General features: G+C 40.0%; 1 protein-coding gene across 10 annotated transcripts in view; it reads left to right on the top strand.

Moving 5' to 3' along the window:
• The window catches only part of FN1 (fibronectin 1), a 69,861-nt gene extending 60,221 nt beyond the window's left edge, over positions 1–9,640 (top strand). For all 10 annotated transcript variants that reach the window (XM_030324184.2, XM_030324188.2, XM_030324186.2 and 7 more), the window contains 5 exons: positions 2,331–2,495; positions 4,349–4,474; positions 4,977–5,083; positions 8,185–8,292; positions 8,883–9,640. In XM_030324184.2, coding sequence (XP_030180044.1) covers positions 2,331–2,495; positions 4,349–4,474; positions 4,977–5,083; positions 8,185–8,292; positions 8,883–8,954 — 578 coding nt within the window. In that variant the 3' untranslated portion in view covers positions 8,955–9,640. The remainder of the gene's footprint in view (positions 1–2,330; positions 2,496–4,348; positions 4,475–4,976; positions 5,084–8,184; positions 8,293–8,882) is intronic.
• The last annotated feature ends 10,784 nt before the right edge of the window (positions 9,641–20,424 follow it).

The raw sequence follows: 20,424 nt of genomic DNA, 5'->3' as shown, positions 1-20,424 counted from the left end.
ATGTCATTAAGTAAATGAGCAACTTTAAATGCAATGATTTTTCCCTCATGGTATCCAAGTATCTTTGTAAAATGCATCTACAAATAGTTTCAAACAGCGTATGATAATGGACCTGGAAGGGACCTCAAATATTTAGTCCAACATTTTGACTACCTGCCAGTGAGTATCTGAATTGATACAGGGCACAAGTCTCCTGATCTCTTTTCCCAGGCCCTCTGCATCTCACCATGTTGCTGCGTCTTCAGGGATTTTTAAGTACTGGAACTGATTACCTGTAAAGGAAATTCCCTATCTGCAAACATTAGCGACTGCTGGTTTTTGTTCCTCATGTAAAATGCTGCCAACATAGCCCCCTTCTGTTCAAGGAGCTCCCTTAGTCCAGTGTTATTTCAGTTTCTTTTTCTGATTATATAGGCCCAAAGCTGAAATAGAGGTTAAACGGTCACCGACATCTCTTTGTAACACTTGCAAAGTCCTCTTAAGCCAGTAGTGTATCACCTGCCTTTTCAACCTGCATCAGCTGAAGATTCACCAAGGAACATGAGATAGGGAATAATCGAAACCATGAACCTTCCATCTTCCCACCAGAGGGTTCTCTATCCCACATCAGCAGGGAGTGCTAAATTCTATCCCTGTCAAGGGACGGGCTTTATTCCAGGGTCAGCTGCCGAATGTGTAGTACACAGATGACCATGCTACTTTACGTGTATAAATGTCTGTGAATTTAAGCAGTTGACTATTTGGTGGGGGGATCATTTTGTGCTTGTTGTGTTATGTATCCATGGTAATGCATGCCTTCTGCCTTGCATGGTTTTACTAGTGGGGAGCCACATGAAAGGAATTTTCAAAAGCACAGAGGTCTTTGTGCTTTTCCACATCATTTTTTTTTTTTTTTTTTAAGATTCCATCTCCATAACTTAAGTCAGGTGGAATTTTAACTCCTGGCTATTTTTAGGAGGGTTACCGAAATCCCTAGTAACACTTCAGTTTCCTTTCATTTCTCTTTCCAACCCAGTATCCCCAGCAGCAGTATTCTGCATTCTAGCCAGGTTCTCCTGGCTTTTAGACATGTCAGACTTCTTAGTTTCTCTCAAACTTTAGTTTCTTCCAGGGTGATGCCTTTTAAACTATTAGCCACTTGAAATATCTATTGCTTTTGAGATTTTGATGTTTGCACTATAAAAAGAAATAGACCCGGTGGGATTCAAAGTCACCAAAGTTAGTTTATTTAATTTTTAGAAAATCATTGGAAGCATGCTTTGTTTGCACAGATTACTTTTTCTCAAAACATAAAGACCAAGATCTGAGGCAACATGAAGAGACCTCATTACTCATTCCTGAGTCGTTCATATCCCTTGCTTTCTCTTATTTGAAACAGTTGATTTTATTGCTAAAGTAAAACAGTCCTACTACTATGATAATAATGTACAGAACCTAGGATTTTTGCACTATTTTTGCACGGTTATGCAAAGCAAAAGCTGCAATAATAAAAGTGAATATTGCATTCTAATGGTATATAAGAATGCCTGAGACTTTTGCATTAAAAGCAAAAGATGCTCTCAGGGGCACCTGGGTGTCTCAGTCAGTTAAGCATCTGACTTCAGCTCAGGTCATGATCTCGCAGTTTGTGAGTTCAATCCTCGCATCGGGCTCTGTGCTGACAGCTCAGAGCCTGGAGCCTGCTTCAGATTCTGTGTCTCCCTCTCTCTCTGCCCCTCACCTGCTCACTCACTCTCTCTCTCAAAAATAAATAAACATTAAAATAAATAAATAAAAAGCAAAAGCAAAAGATGCTCTCTAATATTTTTTACTTGTTGAGCACTTTCTAAGTGTTAGCAATGGACCAGTGCTTTGAATTCATGCTATAATATCACCTTCACAAGATCCTGAGCAGGTAGATATATTTTTATTAGTATCCCCGTGTTGCAGGTGAGGGAAGTAAGACAGAGAAATGCAAAGTAACTAGCGTAAGGTCCCTCAGGTACTCCTGGAGAGACAGTCCAGCCTCTGCGTCCCGCTCAGGTTCTGAACTAGCTTAAAATGCCTTGAGATGTGTTCCATGTTTTGCCAGAAATGAGGATTTTTTAGAAGTGATGGCAAAAATGAAATGTGGGCTCCTTTTAAGGTGCTTGGGCAAGTGTTCACCGGCAGCATCTAAGCACTGTTAGAGCAGCTGATGCATTGGGTAGAACAGAGGCATGTTTCTAAATGCTGCTGGGATTTCTGGTTTAGACTAAGTCATTATAACCGTAATTCGGTTTTCTCCTTATGCTCCAAAACCACCAATAAGATGTCTTTTCTTTTTCTTTTTCCTCCTTTTCTTCATGTAGTCGACCAAGGCCTAAACCAACCTACAGGTGACTCGTGCTTCGACCCCTACACGGTTTCCCATCATGCCGTCGGAGAGGAGTGGGAGCGGCTGTCTGAATCTGGCTTTAAGCTCTCGTGCCAGTGCTTGGGCTTTGGCAGTGGGCATTTCAGATGTGACTCATCTAGTGAGTAGCTTGCTTTGTCCATCTCCTCCGGTTCCAGGCGTTAGCACAGTGTGCCAAGCAAGCATGTTTGGCAGACAAGGGCTCTTCCAAACATGAAGCAAATGAGGGGAGACTGCTGGCCTCAAAGTAATATTTTGCATCATAAAAAATGATGGGAAATTTTACTTGTTGACTCTTGCCTCATTTCCAGGGTTATGGGGCAATATGACTATTAATTAAGAATATATTTGTGATGATAATGTGATTTTTTTACAAAAAATTTCTGTTAAGATAATAAAGTCAAATTCTCTGGAGCCAAGTCTAATGAAGAATAGCAGAGACATGAAGGAATCCCAAATCTTTTTTAATCTTTAATGTTGAGTGAGCTCAGAGGTGAACATTTATGCTCATGCTCTCTTTCAACACACACCAAACACACACATATCATAATATATACACACTCTCACGCATACACACCCTCGTATCACACATCCATGTACACACATCAGGTAGTTTGAATCTTGCCACGTAATGTAGAGAGAACAGATACTCATCTCTACATAATTAAGAATCGACTTCATTTGAAATATATTTGAGTTTCAAACTGTAAAAAGATTGTAATATTTTTAATTATACTTTCAGTTAAAATGATCCTAGAAATGACTTATTATGCTTTGAGATTTAACATTAGAATTTACAAAACTCTCATTTCTGCTTTTTTTTTTTTTAGGGGATGTGATTATTATGGACAGTTGGTTTCTTTTTATAGGTGTTAACCATTATGGCTTATAAACGAGCCTCCTACAAGACATATCCAGAAGTTGTATTTGGGGAAATCCAACATAATAGATTTTTAAGAGATTTTTAGACTAAAATGTGAAGTGGTTTAATTCAGACTAACATATGAAGACAACTAATTTTTTCAATGCAGGCTGGTGTGCTTGACCATCTGAAAATGGAAAGATGGAGCAGGTGTGCCCTATGCCGTTTAGTAGGAGTTGGAGGTTTTAGCATTTGGCATCATTTAGGTGGCTCTTCATTTCTGAAACTGAACTATTTTAGGTTTGTATATTTATTACCAAGCTAAGTACTTAGGCGCAACTGTGGGAGCAGAGCTATAAGGATTTATGTGATGCTTTGGCCCAACTCACATGTCCTTTGCTTATATGTCGTAATTGCCAAAGTAAGGAGTGACCGACTTGATAAAAGGGAAGAACTGGTATACTGTTATACACACTTCTGAGGTGCGTTTTGTTTTGGAGATTAAAGACATCTTTCATGTGTAGTAAAGATACAGCACTGTGACTTTTAGATGCTCCTCAGAAGCAGCCTTGTTTGTAGGGATAATAACCAGTGATCTATCATTTTGTTTGTTTTTGTTTTGTTTTGACACACAGGCCTATTCGTTTACCCTTTCCATTTACAAGAAACAGGCTGTGACTCGTGGAAACCAGCTGAGCTTTGTTTTTTGGTTAATAGAACTACTTTGTATCCAGGTTCTCTGCAAATCCAAAAAGTGACTTTTCATCTATGATCCATTCCCAAAAGACTATTTAAATCCTACTTTGGTTTCCAGTAATTTTAAACCTTAAGAGTGAGAATGCAGATGAAGGTCACTGACAATTCTTGTGACATGATTTTGGCAGAATACATCGCGTCTTAAAATATCCTAGAAAATGCGAAACTGTAAAGATAATATTTTTAAATCCAACCCAAAACTGGCTTGTCATGGAGATCATGACTTTGAACTTTTCTTGCCACTCCTTCCAGGTTGCCTGGCGTTCGAAATCCTGTGACGTGTCCCAGCTCACGCACTGTCTTGCGAGTCAGAACACCCTGGTAACTCTCTGCCTCTGACTTTCCCCACCCTGCAGAATGGTGCCATGACAATGGCGTGAACTACAAGATTGGAGAGAAGTGGGATCGTCAGGGGGAGAATGGCCAGATGATGAGCTGCACCTGTCTTGGAAATGGAAAAGGAGAATTCAAGTGTGATCCTCGTACGTTGCCACACATCATTTTTAGTGGCTTATTAAGCACTCCCACTTTTATTACTGAGCTGCAGCTCTCATTCACAGAAATGATTGGAGACTTTAGGTCTCCTTGAGGAGTGAGCAGTGGGTTTGTTAATCTTTTGATTTGGGAAAGTGGAGACAAGCTTCAAAAATGAGCCATGATTTAATGTTATTACAGGGCACATGAGCACTTTTCCTCAGTATTTTGACCATAAGTTGCAGTGAAATACTACAAGAAAGCTTTATGGTTCTTTAGATTCAACTTTTAAAATACGAACCTTATCCAGTTTATCAGAGTTAGTTTCTGGAAGTGCTGCCCTAAGATCTATACAGCAGTACCTCTCCTAACAATGGTTCTCACAAACATGTAGGATTTCGGCTGTGATGATGCAAATTTGGGAGAGAAACAGAACCCACCCTCTTTAGGAAGGTGAGGTCTGTATTATTCTCAATCTTACATGAGCTTCTGACTTGTGTCTCCACGCAGATGAGGCAACGTGCTATGATGATGGGAAGACATACCATGTAGGAGAACAGTGGCAGAAGGAATATCTTGGTGCCATTTGCTCCTGCACATGCTTCGGAGGCCAGCGGGTAAGGCCAGCCTCCCTCTAATTTAAATAAGACAAAGAGGGGGCTCCTGCACTGGGGATTAAGAGGTCAGCTTCCTGTGTGTATGCTGTACACAAAGGTGTGGTAGTGCCCGTTATGAAAGTAGAAATACCTCATTTCCTGTTGGCACATAGCTGCCAACGTTAGGCCCCTCTACACCCTTTCCCAGCTCTCCCCTCTGTGGCAGCCCCAGCCCTTCTTCTCACACCTACTATTCTCGGGCTGTCTCAATTCTTCATCTTAAATTAAAGTGTTAAATGCTGCACAGCACTGGGCCTCTAGATCCATTCTGATAGATAGGTGTCCCCGTGGCATTGCTGTTAAATATTCCGAATAACATTCTGGACCTAAGAAATTACCACTTTCTTGTATCCTCTCTCAATCCAGTAATAGATCCCTGCTGTTGGTCTAGCACTGTGCTTCAGGAATATGGGACAGAGGGAAGGAGAAATGGTCCTGGCTTTTCATGATATATTTGGAAACATTAAATTAGCATACACTGAAAGTCAAGCTGATTAAGTTTCTTAGTGAGTCTGACAAATACTTTCCAGGTAGGCTGGAATCAGCAAGAAAGTTTCCATGGAATGAGAAACATGAACTGGCTGGGGTTTAGGATGTTTCGTTTTTTGTTTTTTTAAGTTTATTTATTTATTTTGAGAGACAGCGTGCGAGTGGGGAGAGGCAGAGAAAGAGGGAGAGAGGGAGAATCCCAAGCAAGCTCCATGTGGTCAGTGCACAGAAACCAGCGTGGGGGCTCGAACTCACAAAACCTGAGTCAAAATGAAGAGTCAGACGCCTAACCGACTGAGCCACCCGGATGCCCCTAGATTGTTTAAAATAGGTTGAGGGAAGAGGAGGAAGCAGAGAGACCAGAGTAAAGCACCTGAGAAGGGAAGGGGCTGGCATATGTGGGGTCCAGGGAGCCACCCGTCTGCAGAGCGTCTTATGGTAACAAATCAGATGAGAAGTGGGAAGCCACTTATGGAAAGGCTTGGAAGTCCATCATTTAAACTGGAACTTCTCAACCATTTCCTTTTATTTATTGAGACAGAGAGCATGTGCGCGTGTGCACACAGGGGAGGGGCAGAGAGGGAGAGAATCCCAAGCAGGCTTCATGCTGACAATACAGAGCCTGACTCAGGCTCAGACCCGCGAACTGTGAGGTCATGACCTGAGCCGAAATCAAGAGTCAGACACTTAAGCAAATGAGCCACCCAGGGGCCCCTCAACCATTTCTATCATACTGTACCTCAGTATGATAGAAAATGCTGTGCTTTTCTCTAATATTATTTGAAATTTCAAAATAAAATGGTTCTTATAACTCATAAGCCATGAAACATAACACTCCTTTTATTTTCAATGAAAACACACCCTCTCCAACAGCTCCTCACATTCTGATACATGAAGAGCCTGCTCCCCACCCCAGGGTAAGATTCACTGGTCGATGCCTTTGGTATTAGCCAACTGTAGGTACCCAAGAAGAAAAGGAACATGATGAAAATGGTTTTTAGAAAGGCAGGGAAGGGTCTTCAGGTGTCTGCCTCTGTCCCCACCTGAGGACCTGAGCTCATGGAAAGTATTCTGACCTCCTCCCTCTGATGGAAGGAACCTGTGGAGGTGCTCACTGTCTCTCATTAAACAAAGACTGTGATCATAGAACTCAGGCATTTCTGGTAAGTGGTTGGTATAGAAATGTGTGATGGAAAGTTAATTTTTAGACTGTGGTCTCACTTCAGCATCTCCTCATTATTTACACACATGAAATCTTTCATTTGTGACACCTGTTCTGTTCTAAAGAAAGTGCTAAATGAAACACTAAAGACAGCAGTAGAAACTGTTACATTTTTATGTGTGTAGAAGCCAGATTCAGTGATTCTGTAAGTAGGTATTTACCTGTATTAGGTATTAGGAGGAATATGCTTTTTTATAAGTTTTATTGAGAGAGAGCAGGGGAGAGGCAGAGAGAGAGGGAGAGAGACAATCCCAAGCAGGCTTTGTACCACCAGCACAGAGCCCAACATGGAGCTCGAACTCCCAAACCGTGAAATTATGACCTGAGCCGAAATCAAGAGTCAGATACCTAACCTACTGAGCCATCCAGGCGCCCCGGGAATATACTTTTTAATGAAGAAATATGTCTGGAATATTTAAGTGACAGTAGAAGAAAGTGATTGTATTATTTGAGGTTCTTTTGGTTATGAGAGGAAAGCTCAACTCAAGCTGATTTAGGCAAAAAAAGACTCACAAAGCTGAAGAGTCCAGGATCGACCAGCTTCAGAGCTGCTGCGGCAGTGGCACTCATAGTCTCTCACTCTCTCATATGCTTTGTTCCTTTGTATTGGCTTTGTTTTCTAGAAACTCCTGCTGATAGTGAGAAAGATGACCTCTGTCAGCTCCATGTTTGTCACCTACAGGCTTAGGAGCAACAACGAAAAAGAACCTGTTTCCTAACATTTCTAGCAAAACTCTCAGGGAGGAGTCTCAGTGGCCCCGCTCCATCCTGTTCCCATCTCTCATCCCGCGTCTGGCCAGATGAAAGGCTACAATGCACACTAGGCATGGAAATTTAGGAAGAAGTGACAACAGATAGAGATGGTCAGGAGTCACGCAGCTGGGTGGCAGTCCCAAATCCACCGGCAGTTCAGTACGAGGTTCTCCCACTTGCTCTGTGCAAGTAACTCTTTGGGCCTGAGTTTCCTTATCGGCAAAATGAGGGTGTTTGTCTCTGTGATCGCAAGTCCATTTTAAAAAGCTCTAGGATTCTAGGAAAACCTCTCTGTCTTCTAGTGCAGAAAGCTTACTTAGGAAGTTGGGACCGGAATGACTCTTAGCAGATGGGTGGGGTTTGAATAGGGAGAGAAGGGAGAACATTTCAGGAAAAGCATAAGTAGACAGGGGCAATTATAAGATATAAGCAATAAGCCCAAATGTATTCTACAAGTTGTAAATGCATAAAATCCTCATCTAAGCTCCCTCAGTGGTTAACCGCTTATAGCTTATACTTTGCCAATGTGGAAGACCTAAATTGTGATGCTCCCAGGTTATCATAAACCCCATCTGACTTCATGCCTGTGTTCTCTCAGGGCTGGCGCTGTGACAACTGCCGAAGACCAGGGGCTGAACCCGGTCACGAAGGCTCCACCGGCCACTACAACCAGTACTCGCAGAGATACCACCAGAGAACGAACACTGTACGTGCACCTGCACCTCGAGTGTTTCTTCCCTAAACGCAGTTAGACACCTAGTAGGGAGTCTCTTTCTGTAGCTACCTTTCTTCTGAATGAACCAAATATTTTTAATTTTTAAAAAACACCTTTTTTTTAGATATGAAATTTATTGTCAAATTGGTTTCCATACAATACCCAGTGCTCATCCCAACAGGTGCCCTCCTCAATACCCATCACCCACCCTCCCCTCCCTCCCACCCCCCATCAACCTTCGGTTTGTTCTCAGTTTTTAAGAGTCTCTTATGCTTTGGCTCCCTCCCTCTTTTTTTTTTCTTCCCTTCACCCATGGTCTTCTGTTAAGTTTCTCAGGATCCACATAAGAGTGTGTACCCTATGACATAATTTAGGTTCAGACTTATTAAACTCTTAAACATCTCCTATTGCTCGGTACATTGATAAGTTCTTGAAGCTAAAAATCATCTATCTATAAGTAGTTGTCATAAAATCCTCCCCACCTTTTTTCTGTAACTTTACAGGATTTTTTTTTTTATAAATTTTTCTTCTATTTTAACAGAATGCTGCTTTTTTTTTTCTTTCCTTTTCTGTTTTAACAGAATGTCAACTGCCCAATTGAATGCTTCATGCCTTTAGATGTACAGGCTGACAGAGAAGATTCCCGAGAGTGATATTTTCAATCCAGAGAAACAAGCATGGATTCTCTGCCAAGGTCCATCCAAACTGGAGTGATGTTAGCAGACCCCATCTTAGAGAGTTTCTTTCTTAAGCCCTTTGCTCTGGAGTGACTTCTCCAGCTTCAGCTCAACTCACAGCTTCTCCAAGCATCACCCTGGGAGTGTTTTGAGACTTTTCTCATAAATGGAAGCAGTACATCGCCTGTTCTGCTCCGAAGTATTCAATACCGCTCAGTATTTTAAATGAAATGATTCTAACTTGTGATTTGGTTTGGGATCAATAGGGAAGCATAGGCACCAACCGACATACAAAATGTATTGAAATGATATTCTCAAATTTTTAAGTAGGAAAGTTACCCAAACACTTCTGCTTCCACTTAACTGGCCTGCAGTATTGTAGGGACGGCATGTCCTTGTAACTGTGATATTTAAAATATCCACAGTATTCACCTTTTCCAAATGATTCTAGTAATGGTCTAGAAATATCTTTCTCTTACCTGTTATTTATCAATTTTTCCCAGTATTTTTATATGGAAAAAATTGTATTGAAGACACTTAGTATGCAGTTGATAAGAGGAATTTGGTATAATTATGGTTGGTGATTATTTTTTATACTGTATGTGCCAAAGCTTTACTACTGTGGAAAGACAACTGTTTAATAAAAGATTTACATTCCACAACTTGACTGTCGTGGCTTGAATGTTGTATAAAGGAATTTGGGGTAAAGAAGAATCCCCACAGATGTTCCTTTTCAGGGGCGCCTGGGTGGCTCAGTTAAGTGTCTGATTTCAATTCAGGTCATGATCTCATGGCTCATGAGTTCGAGCCCCGTGTTGGGGTCTGTGCTGACAGCTCAGAGCCTGGAGCCTGCTTGGGATTCTGTGTCTCCCTCTCTCTCTCTGCCCCTCCCCCACTCATGCTCTCTCAGAAATAAACAAAAATTTTTTTTTTAAATTACTGTTGTTTTTCAATTCAGCAAACATTGGAAAACCAGTGATGTGTACAGCTTCCCCCTTGGCGATTTACATACAAAATTTTCTAAATCTGTCACTACAAAAACAGATTCATTCTTATCATTTCATCTCTTCAGTAATGGAGCTAGTTTTATATTTCTGCTTTACCAGATTTCAGTGGACTCAAATATTTATTTAGTTTGCTAGCTGGTTCTTCAGAAGTGGGATTGAAAGAACCTTTGGTTGTTTTTTTCCAACTATCATTCTTCCTTCCCTCCCCTCTCCATGCCATCCTTCATTGAATAAACACCCATTCAAAGAGGTTACCTGCAAGGAAAACAAAAGGAGGCCAGTGATGTTAAAACTACTTGAACAGTATATCCTAGAGGAGTTCTGTCTTAAGGAGATGCTGTGATAGGAGAACCTCAACCCAGCTCTGCTCGCTTCCTGCCAGCTGACACTTTTAAGGTGCCCCAGCAGAGCGGGGAACAGAGTTTGCACACTCCTGACCTACAGAGGACATCTCCTTTTCAGTTTAACTTTGGGGAAACAACAAAACTTTGAGATCGAATCTGGCATCTAAAACAGTAAATAATGGTGTTGGAAACAGCTGAATTCTAATTAGTTAAAAATTAGTAATTCATAATATACAAGAGATGGAAAACATTTTTTTAAAGTTTATATTTGAAAGAGAGAGCATGCATGCACACACGCGAGTGGGGGAGGGGCAGAGAGCGAGGGAGAAAGAATCTCAAGCAGGCTCCACACTGTCCTCGCAGAGCCAGACATGGGGCTCAATTCCAGAAACCGTAAGATCATGACAGGAGATCATGACTTCAGCCGAAATCAAGAGTTGGACACTTAACCGACAGCCACCCAAGTGCCTTTGGAAAACATTTTTTGTACACTGTTGAGTAACAGAAGAATATTGAAATATTGAACAAAATATTGAAATATTTTTCAATAAATACTTGCCAATGAATATTAAGACTAAATACAGAAAGAGATTTCCTCGGGGTTCATTTGTTTAAAAAAAACATCTCACGTCTGAATTGATTTATGGTTTATAAAATGCCCTGACATTTAGTGTCTCACTGGGACAAGGTTTTACAGTCTAATTTTATAAAGAATGCAGCTCAGATCAGTTTTCCTTAGCAGGACATAGAAGCTAACCCTAGGTTTCTGTTTAACATTCCTCATCTTTCAGCTTTATTAGGCCAGTAATGACCAAGACAGCAGCTCTGAATACGTTTAAAAAAGAGAGAGAGAGATAAATCACAGAAGAAACAGATCATGGTGATATTAAGTGACTCTCTCATTTGTCATCATTCATCGCTGAAGAGAACATGTGATTCGATACAAATCTATGCACACTGTGCAGTGGATTGTCCCACTGAAGGTGCAGGCCTACCTACGAGAATGGACACGGGTCCCTCCGTTTCCATATGTGAAGAGGAAGCCCAGGTAACACGTGGGTCAAGGTCTACACCCCAACTCCATCTTGCTTAACAGTCTTTATATTTTAAAACATGACCAAAGAGCAGCTATCAGTTGAGAATATGCTTCGAACCACTATCTGCAACCTAAAACTATCTTCCCAAATGTGAGTTTAGGTAAATCCACTTGGACTGTATTGATTAAATGGACAACAAAGCCTCTTGACAACTTATACACTGATATGTAAAAAAAAACACAAGCTCCATATTTAAGATTTAAAAATACCATGTTTTCCAAAATGTCTGCTAGATTCTCAAGAGCAATACATTAATTTTAAAATTAAACTGTTTCAATAGTGAATCGGTTAACTACATTCAAATAATCAGAACAAATTAAACAAATTTCAATGGTCTTTTATGTTTTGGCATCACAATGCAAGAATGGTAAAACTTTGTTTTACTATTTCTCAGAAAAATCATTCAAAAACAAGAACCAAGAGGATTTCCAAAGTTCTTTAAACAGTTTTTACTGACTCATGATACTTTTTCCTGAGACCTGTCTTAAACAGACCAGGTTGAAAATGCATAATTAAAAGACCAACCTGGGGGCACCTGGGTAGCTCAGTCAGTTGAGCATCCAACTGTGGCTCAGGTCATGATCTCACGGTTCCATTGAAAGCGAGTTGAAGCCCCGTTATCAGGCTCCCTGCTGCCAGTGTGGAGACTGCTTGGGATTCTCTCTCCCTCTGTCTCTGCCCCTCCCCCACTGTGCATGCACTCTCTCGCGCTGTCTTATTCTCTCTCTCAAAAGTAAAATAAACATTAAAAAAAAAAAAGACCAATCTGGATTCAGGCAGGAAATTGCCAATTTAAGAAAAAATCAGGTAAAACTAACAAATATATCAGAATCAAAAAGAAAAATCATAGGTTTGAAGCTTTACCTTGCCTTGCTGCATTTGATTTGCAATGAAATTTACTGTGTATTTATATTGTTTTCAGCTCTAATGACCTAAGTGAATGATGCAAATTAGTCTGTATAATAATATCACTATAAGTCTGTAAGGCACACTTTCTAAGGCGGTGAATAAAGAAATGATCAGGTGGAAATTACAAGTATAGGAAATGACTTTTCTATTTAATTATATTTCCATCGAAAATTCTATTCCATTTCTAGTTGCATGAAACTCATTAAAGTGATTAAGAAACATCACATCAGCACATTTAAATGCTGAAATTGCTTCCTATTCAGTAAATTCCCATTACTGTGGTAGGGAAAGTGGCAAGCTACAATTAAAAAATCCCATTTTCAGGAGATAGATTTCAACCATTAAAAAAAAAAAAAAAAAGACCACTCTTGGGACTTCTCGTGTTCGGGAACACTTAAAGATAAGCATAAAGGCTCATAAAGGAGAACAACACAAGGATGACCTTGCCTGCTGTGGGTTTTTCAGGCTAAGAACATTGTTTTTAAAGAGTATATGGCACTCACATTTGAAATGAGAGTTATAATCATTGCCACATTGGCTCATTCCATGACTTCATTGAAATAAAAGATTAATTTGAATTGCAAACAAAAATCTATATAAATCACAAAGGAAGAAAATACTCTAATAAAACAGCAAGAGAAATGGTGCTTCAGCTGAAAGCAAAGAATGGAAATTCCTTTTCTAACATTCCTCACTAGGGTCAGGTAGAAGATATTAAAGCATGTTTCACATTTCCTTGAATTCCTTTTTACTTACTCTTTAGAGACATGCGCGTTTTAACAATCTTAGGAGCCAAATTTATCTCTAAAATAGCTCTTGTGTGGAGCCCCGAAGACTCACAATTAGCGCTGCGTGGAGGCCGAGGGAGGCAGGCAGCTCGGGGCCCTGGAACACACGTCTGCACGCTGCCCGCCACAGGAGGCTCCTCTCCCACATAATGCAGTGAAGGCCAAGGATTTTCCCTTGGCCTTCTCTTTTCTTTCCTTGCATTACAGTACTTTGGAAACTGCCGTTTCGTTCCAGAAGGAAACGGTGCCTCTGCCAGCAAACGGCTGGACGGGACTTGACAATGAAACCTACTGATCTAATTAATTCAGCATTAGATGTAAGATGCTGAGCCAAGCGCTAAAAAGTTATATTTGCCTCGAAAACATGCAGCTTTGGTAGAGAAACTGAAACCCTCATCCATTGCCGGTGAAAAGGTAAAACGGTACAGCTGCTGTGAAAATTTGGTGGTTCTCCAAAAAGTTAACCCCAGAATTGTGTTGAACCCAGCAATTCCACTCCTAGGTATATACTCTGGAGAACCAAAAACAGATGTTCACATCAAAACCTGTACACGAACGTTCATAGCACCATTATTCCTAATAGACGAAAGGTGGAAACCACCAAATGTTTATCAACTGATGAATGGATAAACAAATGTGGTGTGTCCGTACAAGGGAATAGTATTTGACTGTAAAAAGAAATGAAGTTCTGATACACACCACAACATGAACCTTGAAAACACTATGCTAAGTGAACGAAGTCAGACACAAAAGGCTATATATCATGAGTCCAATTATATGAAGTGTCCAGGATAGGCAAACCAAAAGAGAAAGTAGATTAAAGGGTACTAGGGGCAGGGGGAAGGGAGGAATAGAGTAACTGCTAATGGGAACAGGCTTTGTTTTGGGTTGATGACAATGTTCTAGAACTAGGCAGTGGTGGTGACATAAATTTGTGAATATATACACTTAAAAATCACTGATTTGTACACGTTGGAATTGTTAAAATGGTCAATTTTGTGTTATGTGACTCTTATTTCAAAAAAAAAAAAAGAGGGGTCCTGAGTGGCTCAGTTGGTTGAGCGTCCAACTTCAGCTCAGGTCATGATCTCACAGTCTTTGAGTTCAAGTTCCACATTGGGCTCTGTGCTGACTGCTCAGAGTCTGGAGCCTGCTTTGGATTCTGGGTCTCCCTCTCTCTCTACCCCTTCCCCACTCCCACTCTGTCTCTCTCAAAATTAAATAAACACTAAAAAAAAATTTTTTTTAATTTAAAAAAAAGAAAACAAAATGCCTCTTTACTTACAGAAAGTCTCTGCAATATCTTTTTGCCTACTGGTAAGAAGTGAGGTGTGGGGAAACAGAGTCGATGAAAGGCTGAAGGAAATCAGACATCTCTTGGCTACCTATTTGGAAACCGAAATAAAATCTTCCACAAATATACACTTACTACTTTTGAAGCAAGTTCCATGCATTAATGTCATCCTCCACCACCTTCCATATACACAAAAAACACCAGGAATAGTAACTAGCATGTTTTACAGTATTTATTATGTTCCAGGTGGTATTCTCAGTGTTCTTACACATTGTCTCACCCACCCCTCGTAACAGCCCTATGAGGTGTATAGAGACAGAAATTGAGGCAAAGGCTGAGTGCATAGCCTAACATCACTCAGCTTGTTAGTAGCAGTGTTGTGACCTGAACCTGACAAACTGGCTTCATGTGTCTTTAACCAGAAGTACTTTTAACCAAGAGCTACTCAGCCTTTCCAGAAGCAAATCCATCCTTATTTTACAAGTGAGGAAGGAAACAAACTGTAAGAGTTCAAACCACATGCCCAAGATCACCCAACTGGTGAGAAGCAAAACAAGTTATTGATTATCATAAAAGGCACAAGGTAGTTTCCTGGAGGGAAAAATGGGAAAATAATCCAGAACAGGCATGGGGGGGCTGCTGGCAAAAATTACTTTCCTTAACCTGGTTGATGGTGACATAAGTGTTTCTTTACATGTTCTTTTTTTTTTTTTTTTTAAGTGCATTTATTTTGGGAGACAGCAAATGAGCAGGGAAGTGGCAGAGAGAGAGGGAGAGAGAATCCCAAGCAGACTGGGCACTGTCAGCACAGAGCCCAATGCGGGGCTGGAACTCACCAACCATGAGATCGCAACCTGAGCCAAAGGCAGACGCTTAACCGAGTGAGCCACCCAAGCACCCCTGTTCACATGTTATTCTTTAAACTGTAGATGTTTTATGCACTTTCCACGGGCATGATTTGTTACAATTTATTTTTAAAAATGAATTTGTCCCTAAAGAGACCACAACACTGCATACAATTTCTACATGAGAGAAAACGCAGGAGAAATGGCAAGAGGTATGCAAAGTAGTTAACAGAAACCTCGGAAAGATTGTCTTTAAATTAAAAAAAAAAAAAGGTAGGAGAAAATGTCTCTCTCTAACCCTGAATTGAAAATCTGGGATTAACATGGGAGTTTTGGGGGATGAGAATGGAGAAATGTTCTTTAAGCAGGAAGAAGTTCTTACTAAGGGAGAAATATATAGTTATCAGTTTAAAGCAATAATACAGGAAGGGAATAAAAAGTGGTTTGAACTTTATAGATTGGATGGTAGAAATAGGGTCCAAATATATCAATAATTGACATGAATACAAATGAGCTGAAAGCAAAAGGAAAGGTTGGCAAAGTGCATTAAAAACAAAAACAGGTTCCAGATGTATCTGCACCTATAGTGTAAGAGCACCAAAGAAGAATGAAAAGTGGTATTAGACATATATAAACCAGAAAAAGAGCTAGTCTAGCTATGTTCATAGTAGATAAAATAACTTACTTTATATATTTTATCTAAGACAAAAATTGTTAGTAGGATTGGAGTTAGTACATAATAAAAGCACTATGAAAAATAGTAACTTAAAAGTGCAAGCACTTTTTTAGCTTCAAATATACAAGAAGCAAACATCTATAAATCTGCAGGGAGTGATGTAAACTCATCTTCACAGAGGGAGGTTTCAACCGATCTTTCTCCACTGTTGATAGATCAAACTTAAAAAAAAAAAAAAAAATCAGGGGCGCCTGGGTGGCTCTGTCGGTTAAGCGCCCGACTTCGGCTCAGGTCATGATCTCACAGTCTGTGAGTTCAAGCCCTGCATCGGGCTCTGCGCTGACAGCTCGGAGCCTGGAGCCTGCTTCCGATTCTGTGTCTCCCTCTCTTTCTGTCCCTCCCCCACTCACGCTCTCTCTCCCTCTCTCAAAAATAAATAAACGTTTAAAAAAAATCATTAAACTACAACTAACACTTTAAAAGAGATTGAAAACAAAGAGGCACAAATAAAATAAAATGACATTGTAAGAAAGCAGTAACAAAATTCAGAATATCAGAAAATCTATGGAACCAAAAAGTGGGCATCTTCAATAATTGACTGCAAAAAATAAATAAAAATAAAAAAGGAGAGGAACCAGTCAACTAACAAACTTGAGATGTACCAGCCAAATGCAATGTGTCTCAGGCTCGGATCTTATTCCCAACAAACTAAGGGGAAAAAAAGCCAGTGTGGAAGATCTGGAGAGTTACTGGGTATTTGATATTAAGAATGGTTAGGTCTTTCAGTGTGATACTTGAATTATGGTGATATATTTAAAAACAGAAACAAAAACTTATTTGCTAATAGTTTGATTTACAGAAAAAAATTGTGAAGATGGTACAGAGTTCCCATATACCCTACACCCACTTTCTCCTTGTTATCATCTTACATTATTATGGTACATTTGTTACAATGAATGAATCAACACTGACCCATAATAAACTACATACTTCATTCAGACTTTTCTTAGTTTTTACCTCATGTCCTTTGTTCAAGCAGTCTATCCTGGGGACATTACATTTAGTGGTTGTGTCTCTTTAGTCTCCTCTAGATAGTAGTCCTCAGACTTCCCTTGTTTTTGATGATCTTGACAGTGCTAAGTACTGGTATTTTGTAGAATGTCCTTCAGCTGGGAGTTGTCTGTTTCTCTCATGACTCAGCTGGGGTTACAGGGTTTTGGAAAGACCAGAGAGGTAAAGTGCCACTCCCATTTTTAGGCATACATACACTAACAGCGTGACACAGTGGTTCAACCTTCACCTGGCCAAGGTGGTGGGCAGCTTTCTCCACTGTAATTACTCTTTCACCCTCCTTTCCATGCTACACTCCTTGACAAGTCACTATGCAGAGGGCCCACACTTCAGGGGTGGAAAGTTATGCTCATATCCTTGAAAGTGTAGTATCCATATAAATTACTTAAAATTCTTCTTCATGGATTTATTCTTCATATATTTAGTCATTCATTTATGTCGGCGTTGAACTCAGATATTTCATAGATTGGGTTATAATCCAACACTACATTATTTTGTTGCTCCAATGATTCCAGCTTTGGCTATTGGGAATTCTTTTCATTGGCTCCCATGTCTTTTGACATACTCTCATTATATTTTTGTTTTCAAACCACTTCCTTAACTGAAACTAAGATGCTCCAGGCATCCATCTCATCTTGTATATTTTCTGCCCTAGTCTTAGAGTCGGCTGTTTCTCTAAGGAGTCCTGGATCCTTTTATTGGATAGCATCAGAAACCAAGAACTCTGCATTAGGCATGTTCTTTGCTACTGGGGTATTATTATTTCTTGGCCCCTTCAGCAGATAGATTGATTATATATTTTAAAGAGTAAAAATACTTTAAAATTTTATAGAGTCACTTTAACTGAAATATTTACAGAGGAAATACCTATATTGTGTTTCACAATAATCAGTGTTGAGGAGTGGTTAAGGGGGCAAACGTATAAAACTAGTGATCATGAGTTACACTTGGATGACAGGTACAGAGTTTAGCTGATTTGTGTCCATCCCAAAACCTCCATAATAAAGACCCTTTAAAAATTCAAAACAATACAGCCATGTGCCAACGATCTTGACAACTTAAGACAAAATGGTCAAATTCCTAGGAGAAAAAAAATATACTTTCTAGAGTTGACTCAAATGTATTAAAATTTTGTTTATTTACTTTTGAGAGAGACACAGTGTGAACGGGTGAGGGGCAGAGAAAGAGGGAGACACAGAATCTGAAGCAGGATCCAGACTCTGAGATGTCTGCATACAGCCCAATGCGGGCCTCGAAACCACAAACCACAAGATCATGACCTGAGCCAAAGTCAGACGCTTAACTGACTGAGCCACCCAAGTGCTCCTAGAATTGACTTAGAAATTAAAAAAAAAAAAAAAAAAACTTAAGAAATGGAAGCAGTGACTAAAAATTTTCCTGATGTTCACTGGTGTTTCTGATTCTCCTTTGGGTAGATTATACTAGACTAACTCTCCTACAGATAGTTATAAACATAGAACAAAAATGTTACAAAATATTTGAAACCACTGGAGAGGAACCAAAAGGTGGTAGAAACCAGAGGGGATCAACCTTCACAGGGAAAGAAGGGGACGTGTCAATTCTCCACAAATTGATCTATGGATTCAATGTCATTCCAATCAAAATGCCAACAGAATTTTTTTTTTTCCCCTGAGAGAAAGCTCAAGTGGGGAAGAGGGAGAGAGAATCTTAAGCAGGCTCTATGCTCAGCACCGGCCTGACACAGGGCTTGATCCCACAACCCTGGGATCATGATCTTAGCCCAAATCAAGAGCCATACGCTCAACCGAGTCACCCAGGCACCCTCCAACAGGATTCTTTATAGAAATAGAGTAGTTAATTTGAAAACGTATAGGAAAATGCCAAAGCCCTGGAATAACCAAAAAACAAGTTTTAAAAAGGACAATGATAAAGGACTTCCATGATTTGATTTCAAAATTTACCACAAACCTATAATTTTTAAGACAACGTGGCTCTGGTGTTAGGTCAAATAACTATGGAACAGAACAGAGGCCAGAAACAGACCCATGCAAATAATGGTTAACTAAGCAAACAAGGAAATCCAACAGGAAGTTTTTCCAAATGATGATACAACACCTAGATGAACGTATGGAAAGAAAATGAAACTTGACGCATACATCATCACACTAAAATTTAAACAGATCTTACATGTAAACTGTAATAATAAAAACTATAAATTGTCTAGAGCAAAACATAAGAGAAAATCTTCCTAATCTTTGGGTAGGTAGCAAAGATTCCTAATTTTTAAGTTTACATAAAAATGTAAAGATCGACATGGGATTCAGGATGAGGTTATCTTGGAGGAGATAGGATAGCGTGGGGGAAGATGGGGACACCAAAGGGCTGGATTCTAAGTTATTGTCCAGATCCTAGATTTTGTCCTAGAGATGAAGTCACAGTCCTATAATGTTATTAAGACCATGTACATAAACCAGTCTGTCATGGGCTAAAGATTATTCTAATTCTGTGTGCCTGAAGTCCAAAATAAAAACTTATCTGGTTTAAAAAGTTTACTCTTTAACAGAAATACTCTTAAAGCATTTTGGGTCTTTAAAAATACCGCTTTTCCGGGGGCGCCTGGGTGGCTCAGTCGGTTAAGTGTCCAACTTCGGCTCAGGTCATGATGTCACAGCTCTTGAGTTTGAGCCCCACGCCGGGCTCTGTGCTGACAGCTCAAAACCTGGAGCCTCCTTCAGATTCTGTATCTCCCTCTCTCTGCCCCTCCCCCATTCTCTCTCTCTCTCAAAAATAAACACATTAAAAAAATAATAAAATTATAAAAGAAAAAAATACTGCTCCTCCATATCTGGGAAGTAACGGAGGGTGGCATTTCAGCTCTCACACAGTCCTCTTCTGCAAATGTAAAACAGTAATTACAGAATGAATGAATTTGATGAATTTGCACGTTGGTATATCTAAGTAGGATATTTTGTAGTACCGTTCTCAAGAATATTTGTGCAAGCATGGATAGGCGAGACAGTGTTAAATACAGCAACCACTCTTTTGATAATTATACCCTTGATGTTAACTTTTGGTAAAGTTAAAGAACAATCAAGTTGGGGACATCGAATGCACACTTAATTTATAAGCCAAAACCTAGATTAGCCACCTATTACTAACAAATCACCCTCAACCATCGTGGCTTTAAGCAAACATGTCTCTGTTTCTGTGGGTCAAGAATTCACGAGAAGCTCCTTTGCACACTTGTGTCTCAGGTCTCTCAAGAGGTCGCGGCCATATGTTGCCTGAGATGGGAGCCGGAGGACCACTTCCAAGACAGCTGGCTCCCAGAGCTGGCAGGTAGTGTTGCCAAAACAGCTCCTCTCCTCGTGGAGGGCTGCCTAAATTCACAACATGGTGTTCGCCAGTCCCAGGTCAAGTAATCCAAGAAACT

The sequence above is a fragment of the Lynx canadensis genome, chromosome C1 (genome assembly GCF_007474595.2).
Source record: "Lynx canadensis isolate LIC74 chromosome C1, mLynCan4.pri.v2, whole genome shotgun sequence".
Classification (NCBI taxonomy): domain Eukaryota; kingdom Metazoa; phylum Chordata; class Mammalia; order Carnivora; family Felidae; genus Lynx; species Lynx canadensis.
Note: the sequence above shows the minus strand (reverse complement) of the source record. Positions and strands in the feature narration are given on the sequence as shown.